The following is a 21,457-nucleotide window of genomic DNA, read 5'->3' as shown; positions in this document are numbered from 1 at the left end:
TCCTCAGACCACAGCTCAGCCACGTGGCCTCATCGGCTAAACCTGCACTCCCAACACAGGGGGCCCGCGTTCCATCCTTGGTTGGGGAACTAGATCCTGTATGCTGCAACTAAGAAGCCCTCGTGCAGCGAAGATCCTGAGAGCCCCAAGTAAGACCCAGTGCTGTGCTGTGCTCAGTCGTGTCTGATTCTTTGCGACCGCCAGGCTCCTCTGTTCCTGGGGATTCTCCAGGCAGGGATACTGGAGTGGGTTGCCATACCCTCCTCTAGGGGATCTTCGCGACCCAAGAATTGAACCCACGTCTCCCAGTGCAGCCAAAATAAATAAACAATCTTTTTTTTTTAAAGGAAGACGTGTTACTTCAGGCTGTGCCCGCCTAAAAGCAGGGGCTGGGCCAGATCACCCTTGCGTGATCCGCATTCAGCTCTGAGATACAGAATTAAAATTTTTGCGTGGCTGGAAAAGGGCCACGCTGGGGTTTGAGCCTCAGAGCTGCGCTTCTCAGACTGTAAACTCCACGGAAACCGCCTGGGACCCTGTGAACGTGCAGAGCTCACTGGGCTCCGGCCCCCGTGACCCTCCTCTGAGCGCTCTCTCCTGCCAACGCTCCTCCGTGTGCTATGCCTACTCGTGAAATCCTGTTCTTCTTCCTCCTCTTCTTACCCCTCCAATCCCCCACGAGCCAGAGGTTCGGTGGAGACTCGGGGAAACTTCTGTTTATAAAAAGTGTTTATTTATTTGGCTGAGTTGGTCTTAGCTGTGGTACGTGGGATCTTTCCTTGTGGTGTGCAGGCTCGCTAGCTATGGCGAGTGGGCTGTGGGATCTTAGTTCCCTGACCAGGGATTGAACACGTGTCCCCTGCATTGCAAGGCCGATTCTTAACCCCTGGACCACCAGGGAAGTCCCTGAAACTTCCCTTTATTACACGGTACAGAGGCTGTTGGAATGTCATTTTCAATTCTGTGTTCCTTCTCCCTGATGTCAGCAGAACAGACCTTGGAGGGCAAGAGCCAGGCTCCAGAGCTACTGAGAAGGTTAGACTGGGGGGTGTGGTAAGGAATCAGTAAAACCGCAAGGAGCATCACGCCGCTGGCGCTTGGTGTGAATGGAGAGCTCCCCGGCCCCCCAGCGCTACTGGCTTCCCTTCCCTTTCTTGCTCTGAAAAGGCCACGAGCATGGGACCACAGAGGCAACACCTAACCCTGGCTTCCCTGGCTGAGGGGGAGACACGTGCCCACAATTTACAGAACTTAGGAACTATCAACTCACCATCCTTGAGTGAGAAGCTCAGAAGATCCTGAGGGAAAAGTAACAGGAATTAGCGATAGGTTGATATGTAACCAGCCTGCTCACTGGACATACATTTACTGACTCTTAACAATAAGTGAGAAAACAAGGCAGACAAAATACCTTTGCCCTGCATTTGAGTGGCAAGGCAGACCAACAAGCCAGCACATAACCAAACAAATGCGTGAGAACTTCAGGGAATCAGATGAAGGAGGGCAAGGGCTGTTTTAAATCTGCTCTGCTGGCACCGAGAGCCCGGGTCAAGCGTCTGCCTGCTTCAAATGCACACGGAGCAGGTGAGTGACACACCCAACGGCACACAGCAAAGCTGATGCTTCCGAAAAGAGGCACCGCAGCTTAACGGCTAGGAACATGGGCTTCTGAGTCAGATGGCAAGCTTCAAATCCGCTGTGTGACCTCGAACAAGTTACTAAACCTCTCTGTGCCTCAGTGTTCTCATCTATAAAATGGGGATGATCACTTTACCTACCTCATAAAAATGCTCTGAGAATTAAATGAGTTCATATGAGTAAAGATGCTGGCATATAAGAAGCAATGTTTAAGTAATAAATCAATAGTAAATATTCGATAATGATAATTCAACACTAGCTACAATCATCATATCATCAGATATTATGATGCAATATTTAACCTTTGAACTCCCCCCACACAGCTAGAAGTGATATTCAGGCTGACTTTGAGAGGAAGCTGTCTGCTTTCCCCAGCAGCTGCTACCTGGGCAGTGGGTGTACCTGAATGATCACCAGTGGGTCATCCTTCAAGATGGGGTCTTTCAACAAAACCTCAGCAAACACGTCTGCTCCTTCGCCTCCCAGACCACTGGCAAAAGCAGTCATGGTAGGCAAGACGGCTTCAGACAGGTCCAGCCACTTCACCAGGCCGGCCACAAAGTCTGTGCAGAAGGATCTGAAAGACAAACACAGCTGAGACCCTGGACCATGCAACTCACAAGACGAGACATGTTAAGGGATGTGAAGAGCTGGCATCTACAAAAAACCATGGCAACTGTGGCCCATGGAATATAGCGAGAGAGCCAAACCTGATTTCAGGAGAGCGGATCTGAGCTTACTCCACCAAAACTTTAACCACAAGGAGCTGATAAACCATAGGAATGAGGGCAATGAGCAGTTAGTTACTGACAAACACCCTGAGCCCAGCCTGCCCTGAGGGCTGTGAAATAAAAAATGAGCAAGACGGATCTTGGATAAGAAGCTCATCGAGGGGTAGAGACCCAGACGGAACTAACTAGTCTAGCGCAGTGGGACACACTAGGACAGAGGCAGGAATCCAGCCCTGATGAGTCCAGAGAGGGGGCCCCGAATCCACCTGGGAGGCGAGGGGTGGCGACCAGAAAAGGCTTCCTGCAGATGTGGTGACCTCCTGCTATTGGAAACAGCCATGGACATGCTTTCTAGAAACACGCTGGCCGCCGCAGAAGTGGACAAAGTATGGAGGAAGTTATGCAACCATTACCGTGGGGTCTCTGTCCATAGTGAGTATCTGAGCTGAGTCCCACAGGGGTCCCTGGGTGGGGGATGGATGGGGTACTCCAGGGCAGAAGGGACCCCAGGAGATGCAGGAAGCCCATGGCATCTTGGGGGGACTTCTCTGGTGACTCAGATGGTAAAGAATCTGCTTCCAATGCAGGAGACCCAGGTTTGATCCCTGGGTGGGGAAGATTCCCTGGAGAAGGGAATGGCAATCCATTCCAGTATTCTTGCCTGGAGAATTCCATGGACAGAGGAGCCTGGCAGGCTACAGTCCGTGGGGTCACAAAGAGTTGGACACAACTGAGTGACTGACACTTTTTCACTTTCGTGGCATCTTGGGGACCCTGGCAGAGCCCACATCAGGCTTTGATTCAAAGCTACCACTGGGATGTGGAGCAGGAGAGTCAGCCGGGAGGTGATTAGGCAAGTTCCGAGAAAAGGTTTCCCAGAAACAAGGTGAGCTTCCTGGTCATGGGGGTGACCTTAGGAGGCTCTCCGCTGGCATCGCTTGGCTCCGGTCTCCATGGATCCCAGGCAGCGCACCCAACCCATTCCTCAGAGCCGCTGCTGCCAAAGCCCAAGCAGAGAGATCTCTGCAGGCTGGGCCCGTGCAGTGGGTGCAGGACTCGGGTTCAAATCCTGGGAACACCACCGATTTGGTCCAGGTCTCCAGGAAGTAGCTCTGAAATGATTACTGGGAGTCCCTCGGGGTCAACACCTGTGGATGGGCAGGGAGGATGAAGAACTTGGTGGGCGGGAGGGAGCTGAGATCCAGTCTCAACAGAAGTCTCAGCTGATCCTGTGGGGAGATCTGAAGACGGGGTGACCCCTGAGAGATGTCCCCTAGTGGGGCGAGAGGGCTGGGCCTTCATACCCTCACATCAGAGAGTCATCGGACAACAGATGCCCCAGGAAGGGGGCAGAATCCTGGGGAGGGTGGCTCTCTGCAGCTGAGGCAGGCCCAGCCCACGTGGGTGGCCCCCTCCGCGGTTGGTGGAAACGTCCTTCACTGCTGAGCGAGGCTGTGAAAGTACCTTGACCTCTCTGTGCCTCGGTTTCCTTACCTGAAAACGGGTGTAAGAGACCGACTTCATAGAACTGCTTGAGGATTAAATGAGAAGCTACATATGAAGCACCCCAAGCAAGGCTTGGCACGCGGTAGATAATTAATGTTGGTTAGCATCACTATTTACATTTTTTTAAACATATTTGTTCATTTGGCTGCACTGGGTCTTAGCTGCAGCGTGTGGGATCTAGCTCCCTGACCAGGGGTTGAACCTGAGCCCCCTGCATTGGGAGCGCAGAGTCTTAGCCCTGGACCACCAGGGAAGTCCCAGCATCACCATTTTATTTACAAGGTGACCAAGGGAGGTAGTGAAGAGGGCTGAGCTGGGCTCTGAAACCTGACCCCTGGGAGAGTGCTGGCCCCCTCGGTGCCTGGCTTCACAGCCTCCCTCACTTCTCTCAGCTTCATTTTCCTCTGTTGTAAAGTGAAGATGATAACAGGGCTGCTTCAGAGATTGGCCAGAGAGATTAAATCACAAGATAAAAGCACCCGGCACACGATAACCCTCCATAAATGTTAGCTACCGCTGTTACAGTTACTATGATTTGCCCCGCTGGAATTACTGGAATTACCCTGGGGTGACGTGTGGGTGTGAGTGGGGGGCAGGGATGACTAAGTGGATCCAGTGTCATTTCTGTGTCAACATGTATGCAGAAAGGGCTCGGGGCTGAGGGCAGCGGCGTGGCCGGGCCCTACGTCCATGGATGCAGAGAAGCACTGCATCTCACGTGTGGAAGGGTGAAGAGCATGAACTCTGATCAAATCCAGCTTTGCCGTGAGCTGTGTGATCTTGGGCAAGTTACTCAGCCTCTCTGTGCCTTGGAAACACCAGCGAGAAGAATGAAACCTACTTCATAGGGTTGTCGAAAGGATTAGCCAAGTTAACAGGTGTCACGCGCTCAGAACCAAACTGGCAGGTGTAAAGCCCTATACAGGTGTTTCTTTGGATAAACAAATGAATGAGAACATATATAAAGGGCCAGTGTGGCAATCTATTAAACGAGGAAACAGCACTGCAGAATGGCGGGGTCTTGGTAATGCTTCTGATGTGGTTGGTGAAGAATACTGGGGTGGGCAGTCATTCCCTTCTCCAGAGGATCTTTCTGACCCAGGGACTGAACTCGGGTCTCCTGCATTTCAGGCAGACTCTTTACCATCTGAGCCACCAGGGAAGCCCCAGTCAAAACATATGACAGTCAATGGCAATGAGAATCCATGGCGACCGCAGAGCAACTAGCCACCAGCCCCTGTGCTAGCTGCTCCATACACATGGGCTCGCTGACTTCTGGATACAGCCCCACAAGGGCGGGAAGCACTATTTTTACCTCCATTCGAGAAACAAGGATGATACTCAGACCCACAGAGGTTATGTGACAGCTCCAGGGTCCAAGCCCCCAAGTCTCGGATTCCAGAGGCCATGCTGAACCACTGCAGAGACCGCCCCCTTCCCAAGCATGTTTTGGGTCTTAAGACGACCGAGATCAACCACGTGGAAAGGGCTGCTCATGCTGCGCTGCAGCACAGAAGCCCACTCCAGTGTTCCTGCCTGGAGAACCCAGGGACAGAGGAGCCTGGCGGGCTACGCAGGATCACAAAGAGCTGGACAGGACCCAAGTGACTTAACACGCACACACACTCAACTTTCAGGAAGGAAACACCCCCAAGGCAAATGCTTCGGGCTCAGCCACAGCCACGGGTGCTCACGACCAGATGTGGATTTGGGGGGGGGCACACAGAACAATGGCTTCTCCCTGCGCCCCCCCAGGTGGAGGTGGTGCCCAGCACAGGCCTGGCACACAGTTCAGGTTCATAAACATTTCTTTATGTGGACAAAGTGAGCAAAGCTCTTCCCCCGCATATCTACCGGCTTATCAGGTAGGGATTTACCAGATTGGGGCAGCTTCTGGAAAGATAAGAGCTTCCTAAGTATGGAATCAAGATTGCTGGGAGAAATATCAATAACCTCAGATATGCAGATGACACCACCCTTACGGCAGAAAGTGAAGAGGAACTAAAAAGCCTCTTGATGAAAGTGAAAGAGGAGAGTGAAGAAGTTGGCTTAAAGCTCAACATTCAGAAAACGAAGATCATGGCATCCGGTCCCACCACTTCATGGGAAATAGATGGGGAAACAGTGGAAACAGTGTCAGACTTTATTTTTGGGGGCTCCAAAATCACTGCAGATGGTGATTGCAGCCATGAAATTAAAAGACGCTTACTCCTTGGAAGGAAAGTTATGACCAACCTAGATAGCATATTTAAAAGCAGAGACATTACTTTGCCAACAAAGGTCCGTCTACTCAAGGCTATGGTTTGTCCAGTGGTCATGTATGGATGTGAGAGTTGGACTGTGAAGAAAGCTGAGTGCCGAAGAATTGATGCTTTTGAACTGTGGTGTTGGAGAAGACTCTTGAGAGTCCCTTGGACTGCAAGGAGATCCAATCAGTCCATTCTGAAGGAGATCAGCCCTGGGATTTCTTTGGAAGGAATGATGCTAAAGCTGAAACTCCAGTACTTTGTCCACCTGATGCAAAGAGTTGACTCATTGGAAAAGACTCTGATGCTGGGAGGGATTGGGGGCAGGAGGAGAAGGGGACGACAGAGGATGAGATGGCTGGATGGCATCACTGACTCGATGGACGTGGGTTTGGGTGGACTCCGGGAGTTGGTGATGGACAGGGAGGCCTGGCGTGCTGCGATTCATGGGGTCTCAAAGAGTTGGACATGACTGAGCGACTGAACTGAACTTAACTGAAGTATGGCACAGGTATGGGTTGGAGCAGGGAGAGAGTTGGACCCTTGCAGGAGTTGGACCCTTGCTTGCTCAGGAACAGAACACCCAACGAGATAAATTCTAATCTCCAGAAAGAAGGAAAGAAAGAAAGAAACCAGGACTTCCCTGGTGGCTCAGACAGTAAAGGTCTGCTTACAATGCGGGAGACCAGAGTTCAATCCCTGGGTTTGGAAGATCTCCTGAAGAAGGAAATGGCAACACACTCCAGTACTCTGGCCTAGAAAATCCCATGGATGGAGGAACCTGGCAGGCTACACAGTCCATGGGGTTGCAAAGAGCTGGACACGACTAAGCAACTTCACTTTCTTTACTTTCTGTGCCAGGCTCTGCAGCGGCCATCCACACATTCCTTCCCCAGGACCACCCTCTCTGATGGATGGCTGCTTTTCAGCAGCAGTGATTCCCCAGCCCCTTCTTCTGGGCCAGTAGAACCCCCTCCCATGATGGAGACAGAGAATGACAAGTGTCTTTAGTTTTTCCATGCCTCCCTTCCAGGCAAGGCTAGTGTATCTGACTGGCTCTAACCAATGACATAAAAGGGGAAGCCTCTGCAGGGTATCCTGGGAAAGAGTTCCTCCCTAATGAGAGAGACTTGCAGAGCATCCTCGTCCTCCCCTTCTCGCCTCGAGTCTTATTCTGTGAGGGTGTGATGTACGGCACTGCAGCAGCCATTCTGTGATCAGGAGAGGAAGGTCAGGAGAGCTACAGAGAAGCCAACCCAAAGGCTTTTTGAGGCGCTCTATCAACCCTGGAACTCTCTTCCTTTTGATTTCTTATCAAGTGAGAAAAACCTCTTATTATTTAAATCTCTTTTGGTACAGTGTCCTGTTACTTACAGCCCAAAGCTCCCTGACTGGTAGGGGTCAGTTCCAGTTCATTTTATAGATAAGGAAACTGAACAAATGAAGCAAGTCACAGAGTTAGTAAGCATTAACATTTATCGAGTGCCTACTGTGGGCCAGACACTGCGCTACATGCTTTACCTACATTATCTCATCTGACTCTGGGAACTACCCTGCAGGGTGGGCATCGCTAGCCCCACTTTACAGCTGAAGACACTGATGCTTAGGGGAGCCAAATAACCTGCCAGGGGTCACATGTCATCGCAAAGTGGCAGGGATAGGATTTGAACCCAGATCTGAGTCCAAATCCCATGGTTTGTCTCCTGTGCTAACAGAGTCAGTATGTATCCACTCCTTCCTTTCACAAATCTTTACTGTCTTCGCTACACCAAGCTGTGTGCAAGGCACTGGGCGCTCAAGCGATGAGCAGGGCAGTTCCTGCCCTCCAGGGACAGGAGTGGGGCGGCAGGTATGGGAAGAGCTGCAGTGCAGTGTGCCGGGGGTCATGGGGGCAGGTCACTGGACAGACAGGTGGAGACGCATCCTGTCCGGGAGGTGAGGAGGGTCTGGGAAGGCTTCCTGGAGGTGACCCCCAAGGAGATGAATACGCGCAGTATTTGGTCTGGTGAGGATGACAAATATATATAAAAAAAAAAAAGCCCAGCTAAGACTCAAGGCAGAGAGGAGTTTACTCAAGGGGCCCATGCTGGGACTGAGGGGGCGCGGCTCCTGGAAATAATGCAGAAGCAAAACCTTCTTCTACTTCCTGTCCCCAAAACCCACCACTTCCGGCCTCAGCAACACTATCTGTGTGCTCCGAGGCCCTCCGTGCCAGTCCGGGGGCTCCGCCTGCCCCTGCACAGCACCCAAGCTGTCCCCAGCCCCAGAGAAAGGCTGCCTCATCTTTGTTCCTCCACCTCCGGATCACTGTCCTGGTTTCTCCAAACAGCTTCACCAGCTTTCCAACAACCCTCTCCGGCCCTCCAAACTTTCCCCTGCACATCCCTGAAGGCCAAGCCCACGCTCCTAGCCACTCTACTATTCCGATCCTAACACTCACTGAACCTACCCCCATCGCAGCACTTAGCCCATCCATCCACTCTTAAACCAGTCAACCGGGGACCTCCCTGGTGGTTCAGTGGTTAAGAATCCACCTTCCAATGCAGGGGACACAGTTTGACCCCTAGTCCTGGAATATTCCACATGCCAGGGCTTCCCTTATAGCTCAGTTGGTAAAGAATCCGCTTGCAATGCAGGAGACCCTGGTTCGATTCCTGGGTTGGGAAGATCCCCTGGAGAAGGGATAGGCTACCCACTCTAGTATTCTGGCCTGGCGGATTCCATGGACTGTATAGTCCACGGGGTCACAAAGAGTCAGACATGACTGAGCGACTTTCCCTTTCACTTTGGAGAATGGAGCCCACACACTGCAACTGCTGAAGACGGCACACCCTAGAGCCCGCGCCCAGCAATAGGAGAAGTGAGGCAATGCGCACTGCAGTCAGGGAGAAGCCCTGCTCGCTGCAACTAGAGCAAGCCCAAGCGCAGTAATGGAGACCCGGCACGGTCATAAATATATAAATAAGTGAATAAAAATGAAAACAAAATAAAACACACAAACCCAGACACCTGGTTTAGCCCCCTGATTGTAAGCACCAGGAGAACAGGAGCCAGGCCTTGCTTTTCTTTGCGTTCTCCACAGGGCCTTTCACAATCCTCAGTATACAGTAGGTGCTCACTGAATGCACAGACATCTTGTCCTGCATTAGGGGGTGTCCTCCTTGAGTGTAGGGGCAGAGGTGGCCCTGTTGATCTTACTCACGAACACTTTCCATGTGCTTCAAGCGGTGCCTGGTCAAACAGCAGGTGCCCCTTAAATGCCTTGTGAAGGTATAAAGGAGTGGGTACCGAATGAGGGATCGCTGTCCCCCTACGAGGTGAGTTCCCTAAAGGCAAGGACAACGGCTTTGTCCTCTTTGTACCGTCTGGTAGCACCTGGAAGGCTGCCTGGCTGCCAGAAATCATCTCCTTGAAATAGTACGACTTGAAATATCTCTCTCTGTGAGATAGAAGCACTCACCTTTGCTCGGGCTCTGGAAAGAGCTGGGACAAGGAGATGCCGCAGAGGGCGGCGTAGGTGAAGCGGTTGGCCTCGGTCAGCTCCCGGCCCGTGGGCAGACGCGGCTCCCCCTCCACACCTGGCTCAGCCACCCGGGGCAGCCTCGGGCCCGACCTGTCCCTTGCGGCCATTTCCAGTCCTGCAGGGAAAAATCCCAGTGAAAGGCTGCTTTCAGCAGGTTGGCAAAGCCTCCTTCAACAGGACACAAACTACCCATCATAAAAGAAAAAACGGATGAATCAGCCCTCATTCAAATGAAAAACTTCTAGTTATCATCTTTAAGAGGCTGGGTGGTGGGGGAGGGGGAGATATTTTCAAATGTGTTTATCACAAAGGCTGAGTATCCCCAGAAGGATAACAACTCTTACAAGTCACTGAGAAAAAGAAACAAAGCAAATTTTTTTTCTTTTTTTTAAAAATTTTATTTAATTTTTAAACTTTACATAATTGTATTAGTTTTGCCAGCAAAAGACCTGAGTAGGTACTTCACAAAAGATATCACGTATCTTTACAAAAGTGGTCTATAAGCACGTGTGGAGATGTTCAACATCATCATGAGTCAGAGAAACAAAAATAAAAACCCAGTAAGACACGGCTACTCACCCATCAGAATGGCTAAACTTGAAAACCTGACAACACCAAGTGCTGACGAAGAAAAAAGACAGAACTTGCAAACATACTGGCGGAGTGTGAATCACCCACTAAGGACACGGAAATGAAAACCTCCAGTGAGGGATGTCCCTGGTGGTCAGCAGCTCGGACTCCACTCCCCTAGTGCAGGGGGCCTGGGTTCAATCCCTGGTTGGGGAACTAGATCCCACATGCTGCAACCAAGGGCTCGAATGCCGAAGACTAAAGATCTTGCAACTAACACCTGACCCAGCAAACAAATTTTAAAAGGAAAAAAGCCCAAGTCCATTCGCCTATCAGAATGGTTAAAACTAAAAAAGACCTATAATACTAACAGAATAAGCAGCAAATAGAACTTTCATATGCAGCTGGGGAAAATGTAACTTGGTATAACCATAGGCAAAATGGTCTCACTTTATCCAGTAAAGTTAAACAAATGTCTTCCCTGCTGCTGCTGCTGCTAAGTCGCTTCAGTCGTGTCCGACTCTGTGTGACCCCATAGACGGCAGCCCACCAGGCTCCCCCGTCCCTGGGATCCTCCAGGCAAGAACACTGGAGTGGGTTGCCATTTCCTTCTCCAATGCATGAAAGTGAAAAGTGAAAGTGAAGTCGCTCAGTTGTGTCCAACTCTTAGCAACCCCATGGACTGCAGCCTACCAGGCTCCTCCATCCATGGGACTTTCCAGGCAAGAGTACTGGAGTGGGGTGCCATTGCCTTCTCCAAATGTCTTCCCTACACCCCAGCAATTCCACTCCTGAGAAATGAGGGCTTATGTCCCCCAAAAGACATGTACATGAATGCTCAGAGAAACTTCATTCGTAACAGTCCTAAATGAAACCACCCACACGTTCACCCACGGGTGGATCGGACGTCCTATGTCTAGTCATGCCATGGAATGTACACAGCAATGAAAAAGAACAAAGCCTGACGCACAGGCTTCAACACGAGTGAATCTTAATGATAAGCAGACAGTCATTCGCTAGAGCATATACTGTAGAATTATGTTTATATGAACTTGAAGAATAGGTCAAACCAATCTATAGCGAGAAGGGTCAGAAGAGGGGTTGCCATGGAGGAATATTGGCCCAGAAGGGATACAGAAAGGCTTCTAGGTGAAGAAAACGTTCTATATCTTGACCCAGGTGGTGATTTTAAAATCCACTGAACTGTATACTTAAGATTTGTGTATTTGGGGGACTTCCCTGGTGGTCCAGTGGTTAAGAATCTGCTTTCCGATGCAGGAGACGTGAGTTCGATCCCTGATTGGGAAACCAAGATCCCACATTCTGAGGGGCAACTAAGCCCCACCGCAACAACTGAGCCCGAGCTCTCTGGAGTCCATGCGGCACACGAGAGAAGCCGGCATGGCATGCCGCAGAGAAGCCCAGCGCAGCCACAGAAGAGGGGCAGGGAGCGAGTAAGGCCTCCCTGCCCTCCCTCTGCCCCTCCCTCTACTCTGTCCTTCTTTGCCGGCGGCTGAAGTGGACGGAGGGAAGGCAGGCGTAGGGACAAACCACGCCAAGCCAGGCCTCCAAGGGCCCTGGGAGGGGGGACCAGGAAGGGTAGCCAGCCGTGACCACAGGCACTGCAGATACAAATGCAGGCTCAGGACCAGGCAGACAGTGTGATGAGAAGAAGGTGTGGGACTTTGGGAAGCTCAACCTCGCTGCACTGAGATTCCTTCACCTACAAATGAACTATAATAGTATGTGTCTGGAAGATCTGTGCAAGCAACGAGGAACACTGCCGTGCAAGTCAGTATTTATAAAGCACTGAAAAGACAGAACTTGGCACTGGGCTCACACTACATTAATGTTAAAGAAATAAATTAATAAAATTATCAACAAACAAGTGCTCAGCACTGTGCCTGGCATGCAGCAAAGGGGCATAAATAAGAGTAAGAGGCAACCAAAGGGACCCGTCGCTGGATGCCAGGCCCCCAGGCTGCAGTTTTAACACACACTGTCTCAGCTGGCTCTACCAGCCAGGTACTAACACACTAACACTTTCTCCCTGTTCCTGGGGGAACAGGCTCAGAGGAGGAGGATCTGGGCCCGGGTCATATGCCAGAGAACAGCACAATAGAACCCAAAGCTAGACCTCTTAGCCAGGCATCTCACCCACCATCTCTTGTTTTTTTTGTTTGTTTGTTTTGCACCATCTCCGTTTTAAACATTCGTCTTATTGCCCAGAGATTTCTAGTTTAATACCCATATGCCACACTGACTTTGGCTCACAATTCATTCTCATCCAGCTGAGCAATAAAATCTTTTGTTCTCAAAATATTTCATCTATGGAGGGATTATTTAAAAGTCTGTTGGCAGCTAACATGGCATCTGTTTTTCAAAATAACTCTGAGCTAGTTAAAGCCACAAGCCAACATCTGGACAGCAGGCTAACAGCTCACAAAGCACTGTAAATCCATTTAATTCTTACAATTGCCAGGTAAGGTTAAGTAGCATGTGAGGCATTATGACTCTCTCCTGTAACTACAAGCTCAGAGAGGTCAAGTGATTTCCCCAAGGTCACACAGTAAGTACGTGATGAAAATCAAACCAGACTTTGGTTCCAAACCCCATGTTCTCTCCTCTGCATCAGGCACAGGGATTCTCCTCCCCTCATTTCAGATGGAGAAACTGAGGGCCAGACAGGTTAAGACCTTGCCCAATGTCACCCAGCAAGACTGGCCTCCAACGGTTGCTCCAGGAACCCAGGTTCAAGATCTTTTGGAGTGGATTTCCCTAGCTCCTTGCTGTTCAAGGGATTCTCAAGAGTCTTCTCCAATATCACAGTTCAAAAGCATCAATTCTTTGGCGCTCAGCTTTCTTCACAGTCCAACTCTCACATCCATACATGACCACTGGAAAAACTATAGCCTTGACTAGACGGACCTTTGTCGGCAAAGTAATGTCTCTGCTTTTCAATATGCTCTCTAGGTTGGTCATAGCTTTTCAAGGAGATCAAATCAGTCCATCCTAAAGGAAATCAATTCTTAATATTCACTGGCTGGACTGATGCTGAAGCTTAAATTCCAATACTTTGGCCACCTGATGCAAAGAACTGACTCACTGGCAAAGACCCTGATGCTGGGAAAAATTGAAGGCGGGAGGAAAAGCGGATGACAGAGGATGAGATGGTTGGATGGCATCACCGATTTGCTGGACATGAGTTTGAGCAAGATCCGGGAGCTGGTGATGGACAGGGAGGCCTGGTGTGCTGTAGTCCATGGGGTCACAAAGAGTCAGACATAACTGAGCAACTGAACTGAACTCCCTGGCTCAGATAATCAGCACAGACCATGGCTGTGAACAAAGGGCACAGCAACAAACCATGAACTAAGATGATGACCGGGGGCAGTGCGTGGCCTTGATGTCAGCAGACTCGGCGATTCCTACTACCTTTAATCAGCACCACCACGTGCCACTTGGAGACTGGAGTAACTGCTGCTCCTACCCAGAGGAGCCCACGGTGGTAGTTTATTGACCCTATGTTAGGTCTCAGCTCGAGAAGACACAGCCTTCTAATCAGAGAATCCTAAGCTGGCCTGCCTCTAACCACAGCGGGGAAGAGGGTGTGCTGAGTGCCCGAAGAACTCAGCTCAGGCCAAATTCATCCATTCATCCGTTCATTCATCCATTCAACAAAACACACTCGTGACGCCCCTATAAATCCATTCTCTGCACAGCAGCCCGAGCGGCCTTGTTGTCACACATAGCGGTCATGTCACTCCGCTGCTTAAAGTCCTCCAGAGGCCTCCCATCGCCCCAGGATGAAGACCAGTCCTTTCATGGTGGTCTACACAGTCCTGGTCTGGCCTCTGCCTGCCTCTAAATCCCAGCCTGTACACCCCCTGCCCACCGCGCTCGCTGCACTAGAGCCACACTGACTGTCTTTTCGCTCTTCAATACGCAAGCTGGTCCTCCCCCTGGGCCTCTGCACCTGCTGTCCTCCCAGCCCGGGACACTTTGCATTCGTCCTTCACATCATTCTGGCTTCAGCCCGAATGTCACCTCCTCTAGGCCAAGCTACTCTGCTTCTCTAACCCAGTACCCTGTTCTATTTTTGTAATACTTACTTCCGTCTTAAGTAATATATTTTTAGAGTATTTGTTTACTTGTGTGCATAAGGAGAATGCTAACTCCCCGAGGCAGGCCCTGGGTGTTTTTTCACTGCTGTACCCAGAGCTTTCTGAGCCAGCCGTGGAATATGGTTGCTGTTCAAACACTACTTGCTGGATGAATGAAGGATATATGATGCAGGATGCCCTGTTCTGGGCAGGCTTGGGGCAGATCACGGGACAAAACTGACAAATTCCCTGCCCTCAAGGGGCTCACATTCAGGAGGGAGACAGGCATTACTATACTGATACGTCATAATCATAATAATTTAAGTAACTTGCCCATAATCACACAGCTACTAAGAGGTGGACCTGAGATTTTTTTCACTCAGAGGGACTGAATGCATGATCCATGCTCTGAACAGTCACTAAATAAATAAGTAACGAGTGAAAGTGTTAGTCGCTCAGTTGTGCCCGACTCTTTGCAACCCTATGGACTGTAGCCCGCCAGGCTCCTCTGTCCATGGGATTCTCCAGGCAGGAATACTGGAGTGGGCGGCCATGCCCTCCTCCAGGGGCTCTTCCCCACCTGAAGACTGCACCTGCACTGAGAGCCTGGGGTCTCCTGCACGGCAGGTGGATTCTTTACCATCTGAGTCACCAGGAGGCAAGTGATGAGTAAGTAAGCAGATAAACAGGTAAATATTCAGTCAAGTACTCGGTGACGGCCAGGGAAGAGCAACCAGGGAGAGTGGAGTACGCAGTGATGAGGAAGGAGGGGGTGGCAGTGGCATCAGGCGAAAGGGGCCGTTCCAGCAGACGCCTGCAGGAGCTAAGACGGGCCGGAGAAGGCGATCTAGGAGGAGAAACAGGACGGTGGCAGACACAGACAGGTACCAGACGACGGCAAAGCAGTGGGGCAAGTGCTGCGGCAGAGGAAACCCAGACAGCCAGACACGCAGAGGAGAGCCCGGCACTGGCTTCCCGGAGAAGGCGAGCTCAGATGGAGCGGGGTCAGTGGGAAGAGAGTGTTCCGGCAGAGGAGACAACGTGTCAGTCCCAAACGGAGAAGACAGAAGATGCTTTTGAAGAACCAAAAGGATGCTCAGCGTAGCCAGGGCTTGGGCAATGGGTGGGTGTAGAGGCGGGGAGGGAAGAAATGAGGTTGCAGGGGAAGCTGCCAGGGGCTACACCCTGAGGGGACCAAGTGCGCCTAGCTGAGGAGTCCAACCCGACTGTGCAGGCCAGGGCCGCGTGCAGAGCTGAGGGAGGGTGCACTGGGCCTCTCAGCGCTATTTCTGCAACTGCCCGTGAGTCCATAATCAATTAAAAAGAAACAAGCAGTGCGGCATTGCTATAGAATTTGAGAACCTCAACTTAAAATAAACCCAAATTAAAAGTTCACCTCCACTTCAAATCAATCAGTTAATTTACCAAACACGTACCAGATGAGTACAATAAATATTACAGGTGCTGTCTTACATGCTGGGGAGCCAGCAGTGACTAAGACACACGGACAAGCACCTTCCACCATGCAGATACACTGTAGCAGGGAGACAGACGACAGGTAAACTCAAAACATTTAAATTAAGATCATTCTATTCCACACAAGGAGTTGGAAAGAAAATAGAAAGAGAACACTGAAAAAGAAAGATCATTTTAAACAATGACGAAAGTTCTGAAGAGAAAGAAACCTTATATAATGCTTATCCAGATTTCAAGAAACAACCTTGGGCCTCCCTTCTCTCTAAGTCTGAAAACAGGCTGTTCAGCTTCTTGGAAGTTCCTGGAGAAATACGCAAATTGCCTTGGAGGAACAAACCAGAAAAACCAGCCCGCAGGTCCATAGGGTGTGGGACTGGGAGGGGACCTGTGGGAAAGAGGGAGGTTAGCCCCAGGGCCCAGGGGAGCCCTGACCCTACTTCTGACCTTTGTCCCCCAGGTCTGTAGGCATCGATCATTCATCGAGAGCAGCCTGGCTCTTGGCATGAATTGTCCATTCCAAGTCTTCATACCCTGAGCCATGGGTGCTGCACCCGCTGCTTGGCTAGCCTGGCAGCAGAGGGCTGGCACTGGATCTCCTCCACACCAGTATTCCGGGGCCCAGCCATTTGCGTGCCATGCAGTGAGTGCTCAGAAATCGCCTGTGACGTGAGCAAGTGAATGAACGAGTTTTGAGGTGTCAACAAAAGCTAGATTTTCCTGGTTATTCTCTCTGGAAAGGCACTCCTCACCCTCCCCTCGAGCATCAGATGAGGAAGGCAGATGGAACAAGGGCCCAGCACCTGAATTACCCAGAGACGCCCCAGAGCCCAGCGGGAGCGGAGAGAAGGTGTTTCTGAAGAACCAAAAAGATGCTCAGCGACCCAATAACGCTCAGCCCAAGGATGCCCAAAGATGCTCAGCGACCCAAACTTCAAATAATCTGAGCTTCATCCTAACAGGCCATTTTCTATGTTCAAGGAGCCAGAATACTTTCTGCCTCTTCAGGTCTCTTTTTGGCCATGCCGTGTGGCCTGTAGAACCTTAGTTCCCAGACCAGGACTCGAACCCAAGGCCCCTGCAGTGGAAGTGCAGACTCTTAACCCTCCAAAGGGTTTTTAATCAATTACCATTGGTAACATCCTTCCCCTGGATGTTACCTTCCTACGAGGCACGAGCATGTAGTATGACCGTAAACCAGGAGATTCAAGCCACAAGTCCAACCATATTAAAAAGATAGACAAGTAAAATGCCTGGAAGAACAGTCATCACGGGGATCTCTGGATGGTGGGATACCAGAGACTCTTCTGGATTTCCCCAGTGCCACAGAGCTGTATTGCTTTTAAACTCTTAAGACAGTTATTTCATGTCTCGACCTGCATGGAGGGGATGGTTGGACTTACAGCAGGGTGGCTGACACTGACTGTCTGTACACTGGGGTGGAGTGGGGCGGGTGGGGGTTGGTGGCTACAGATTCTGTACGATTTTAATCTTTTCTATGTTTAAATTTTATGAATTTTCAATAATGACTGTGTATTGACTATAAGATCAGAATGAAGAGATTTTTTTAAAATTTTTTTTTGATGGGGACCATTTTAAAGTCTATGAATTTGTTACAATACTGCTTCTGTTTTATGTTATGGTTTTTTGGCCTGGAGGCATGTGGAATCTTAGCTCCCCAGCCAGGGATCGAACCCACACCCCCTGCATGGGAAGTAGAGGTCTTAACCACTGGACTGCCAGGGAAGTCCCTGATGGATTATGATTTTAAATCATAATATGGTGTGCTGATGTCAGCTCAGACTGGCACCTCTCCCAGATCTGCGTTCAGTGATGCTGGGAGCCTGAAACGGGCCACAGAGGGGTTATTTCCATCACAGAAACTGGCAAGTGCCACGGACGAAGGGAATCTCTTTTCCAGGGAGGTGGTTAACAGTACATCGCGGGATACACAATACGATGCAGCTGTGTTTCTAAAAAACGCCTCACAGAGCACAGAGCACACAGACCACAAGGCGATCACAGAGCATAAGGACCACAAGGCGATCACAGAGCATACGGACCACAAGGCAATCACAGAGCATAAGGACCACAAGGCGATCACAGAGCATAAGGACCACAAGGCGATCACAGAGCATAAGGACCACAAGGCAATCACAGAGCGTACGGACCACAAGGCAATCACAGAGCACACAGAACACAAGGCGATGCATCAAACGCTAATGGTCCTGACGCACACACTACCGTGTGCAAGTGAAAGTCGCTGAGTCGAGTTCAGCTCTGAACCGTCCATGGCATTCTCCAGGCCAGAATCCTGGAGTGGGCAGCCTATCTCTTCTCCAGGGGATCTTCCCAACCCAGGGATCAAACCCAGGTCTCCCACCTTGCAAGCACATTCTTTACCATCTGAGCCATAAGGGAAGCTCAAGAATGCAGGAGTGGGTGGCCTATCCCTTCTCCAGTGGATCTTCCTGACCCAGGAATCGAACCGGGGTCTCCTGCATTGCAGGCAGATTCTTTACCAACATCAGTTCAGTTCAGTTCAGTTGCTCAGTCATGTCCAACTCTGCGACCCCATGAATTGCAGTACACCAGGCCTCTTTGTCCATCAACAACTCCCAGAGTCTACCCAAACCCATGTCCATCAAGTCAGTGATGCCATCCAGCCATCTCTTCCTCTGCCGTCCCCTTCTCCTCCTGCCCCCAATCCCTCCCAGCAGCAGAGTCTTTTCCAATGAGTCAACTCTTTGCATGAGGTGGCCAAAGGATTGGAGTTTCAGCTTTAGCGTCAGTCCTCCCAATAAACACCCAGGACTGATCTCCTTTAGGATGGAGTGGTTGGATCTTCTTGCAGTCCAAGGGACTCTCAAGAGTCTTCTCCAACACCACAGTTCAAAAGCATCAATTCTTCGGCGCTCAGCTTTCTTCACCGTCCAACTCTCACATCCATACATGACCACTGGAAAAACCATCACCTTGACTAGACGGACCTTTGTTGGCAAAGTAATGTCTCTGCTTTTAAATATGCTATCTAGGTTGGTCATAACTTTCCTTCTAAGCAGAAAACATCTTTTAATTTCATGGCTGCAATCACCATCTGCAGTGATTTTTGAGCCCCCCAAAATAAAGTCAGCCACTGTTTCCCCATCTATTTCCCATGAAGTGATGGGACCAGATGCCATGATCTTCGTTTTCTGAATGTTGAGGTTTAAGCCAACTTTTTCACTCTCCTCCTTCACTTTCATCAAGAGGCTTCTTAGTTCCTCTTCACTTTCTGCCATAAGGGTGGTGTCATCTGCATATCTGAGTTTATTGCTATTTCTCCCAGCAATCTTGATTCCAGCTTGTGCTTCTTCCAGCCCAGTGTTTCTCGTGATGCACTCTGCATATAAGTTAAATAAGCAGGGTGATGATATACAGCCTTGACGTACTCCTTTTCCTATTTGAAACCAGTCTGTTGTTCCATGTCCAGTTCTAACTGTTGCTTCCTGACCTGCATACAGGTTTCTCAAGAGACATGTCAGATGGTCTGATATTCCCATCTCTTTAAGAATTTTCCACAGTTTATTGTGATCCACACAGTCAAAGGCTTTGACATAGTCAATAAAGCAGAAATAGATGTTTTTCTATAACTCACTTGCTTTTTTGATGATCCAGCAGATGTTGGCAATTTGATCTCTGGTTCCTCTGTCTTTTCTAAATCCAGCTTGAACATCTGGAAGTTCACGGTTCACATATTGCTGAAGCCTGGCTTGGAGAATTTTGAGCATTACTTTACTAGCGTGTGAGATGAGTGCAATTGTGTGGTAGTTTGAGCATTCTTTGGCATTGCCTTTCTTTGGGTTGGAATGAAAACTGACCTTTTCCAGTCCTGTGGCCACTGCTGAGTTTTCCAAATTTGCTGGCATATTGAGTGCAGCACTCTCACAGCATCATCTTTCAGGTTTGAAATAGCTCCACTGGAATTCCATCATCTCCACTAGCTTTGTTCGTAGTGATGCTTTCTAAGGCCCACTTGACTTCACAGTCCAGGATGTCTGGCTCTAGGTCAGTGATCACACCATCGTGATTATCTGGGTCATGAAGATCTTTTTTGTACAGTTCTTCTGCGTATTCTTGCCACCTCTTCTTAGTAGCTTCTGCTTCTCTTAGGTCCATACCATTTCTGTCCTTTATCGAGCCCATCTTTGCATGAAATGTTCCCTTGGTATCTCTAATTTTCTTGAAGAGATGTCTAGTCTTTCCCATTCTGCTGTTTCCCTCTATTTCTTTGCATTGATTGCTGCGGGAGGCTTTCTTATCTCTTCTTGCTATTCTTTGGAACCCTGCATTCAAATGAGAATATCTTTCCTTTTCTCCTTTGTTTTTCGCTTCTCTTCTTTTCACAGCTATTTGTAAGGCCTCCTCAGACAGCCATTTTGTTTTTTTGCATTTCTTTTCCATGGGGATGGTCTTGATCCCTGTCTCCTGTACAATGTCACAAACCTCCATCCATAGTTCATCAGGCACTCTGTCTATCAGATCTAGTCCCTTAAATCTATTTCTCACTTCCATTGTATAATCATAAGGGATTTGATTTAGGCCATATCTGAATGGTCTAGTGGTTTTCCCTACTTTCTTCAATTTAAGTCTGAGTTTGGCAATAAGGAGTTCATGATCTGAGCCACAGTCAGCTCCTGGTCTTGTTTTTGCTGACTGTATAGAGCGTCTCCATCTTTGGCTGCAAAGAATATAATCAATCTGATTTTGGTGTTGACCATCTGGTGATGTCCATGTGTAGAGTCTTCTCTTGTGTTGTTGGAAGAGGGTGTTTGCTATGACCAGTGCGTTCTCTTGGCAAAACTCTATTAGCCTTTGCCCTTCTTCATTCCATACTCCAAGGCCAAATTTGCCTGTTACTCCAGGTGTTTCTGGACTTCCTATTTTTGCATTCCAGTCCCCTATAATGAAAAGGACATCTTTTTTGGGTGTTAGTTCTAAAAGGTCTTGTAGATCTACATAGAACCGTTCAACTTCAGCTTCTTCAGTGTTACTGGTTGGGGCATAGGCCTGGATCACCGTAATGCTGAATGGTTTGCCTTGGAAATGAACAGAGATCATTCTGTCATTTTTGAGATTGCATCCAAGTATTGCATTTCGGACGCTTTTGTTGACCATGATGGCTACTCCATTTCTTCTAAGGGATTCCTGCCCACAGTAGAAGATATAATGGTCATCTGAGTTAAATTCACCCATTCCAGTCCATCTTAGTTCGCTGACTCCTAGAATGTCAACGTTCACTCTTGCCACCTCCTGTTTGACCACTTCCAATTTGCCTTGATTCATGGACCTGATATTCCAGGTTCCTGTGCAATATTGCTTTTTACAGCATCAGACCTTGCTTCTTTACCAACATACACACTACCATATGTGAAACAGACAGCCAATGGGAAGCTGCTATGTAACACAGGGAGCCCAGCCTGGCCCTCTCTGATGACCTAGAGGGGTGGGAGGGAGGCTTGAGAGGGAGGGGATATATATACACACACACATACTTACGGCTGATTCGAGTTGTTGTATGGCAGAAGCCAACATAGCATTGTAAAGCAACTATCCTCCAGTTTTAAAAAAAAGTTAATGATCCTTTTCATTCGGTGGCAGGGCTGTGGGCCTAGAAGTAATCGGTTT

At 49.5% G+C, this 21,457-nt stretch overlaps 1 protein-coding gene across 9 annotated transcripts in view; it reads right to left on the bottom strand.

Moving 5' to 3' along the window:
* Window positions 1-21,457, bottom strand: part of TMCO4 (transmembrane and coiled-coil domains 4) — a 105,355-nt gene that overhangs the window by 72,680 nt on the left and 11,218 nt on the right. For 8 of the 9 annotated variants that reach the window (XM_027521886.1, XM_027521829.1, XM_027521893.1 and 5 more), the window contains 3 exons: window positions 9,582-9,759; window positions 2,041-2,215; window positions 1,271-1,298 (listed from right to left, as the gene is read on the bottom strand). In XM_027521886.1, coding sequence (XP_027377687.1) covers window positions 1,271-1,298; window positions 2,041-2,215; window positions 9,582-9,751 — 373 coding nt within the window. In that variant the 5' untranslated portion in view covers window positions 9,752-9,759. The remainder of the gene's footprint in view (window positions 1-1,270; window positions 1,299-2,040; window positions 2,216-9,581; window positions 9,760-21,457) is intronic. The other variant, XM_027521873.1, reaches the window with a different exon arrangement.

Source organism: Bos indicus x Bos taurus, chromosome 2 (assembly GCF_003369695.1).
Source record: "Bos indicus x Bos taurus breed Angus x Brahman F1 hybrid chromosome 2, Bos_hybrid_MaternalHap_v2.0, whole genome shotgun sequence".
In the NCBI taxonomy this organism is placed as follows: Eukaryota; Metazoa; Chordata; class Mammalia; order Artiodactyla; family Bovidae; genus Bos; species Bos indicus x Bos taurus.
This window is presented reverse-complemented; position numbering and strand designations above follow the sequence as displayed.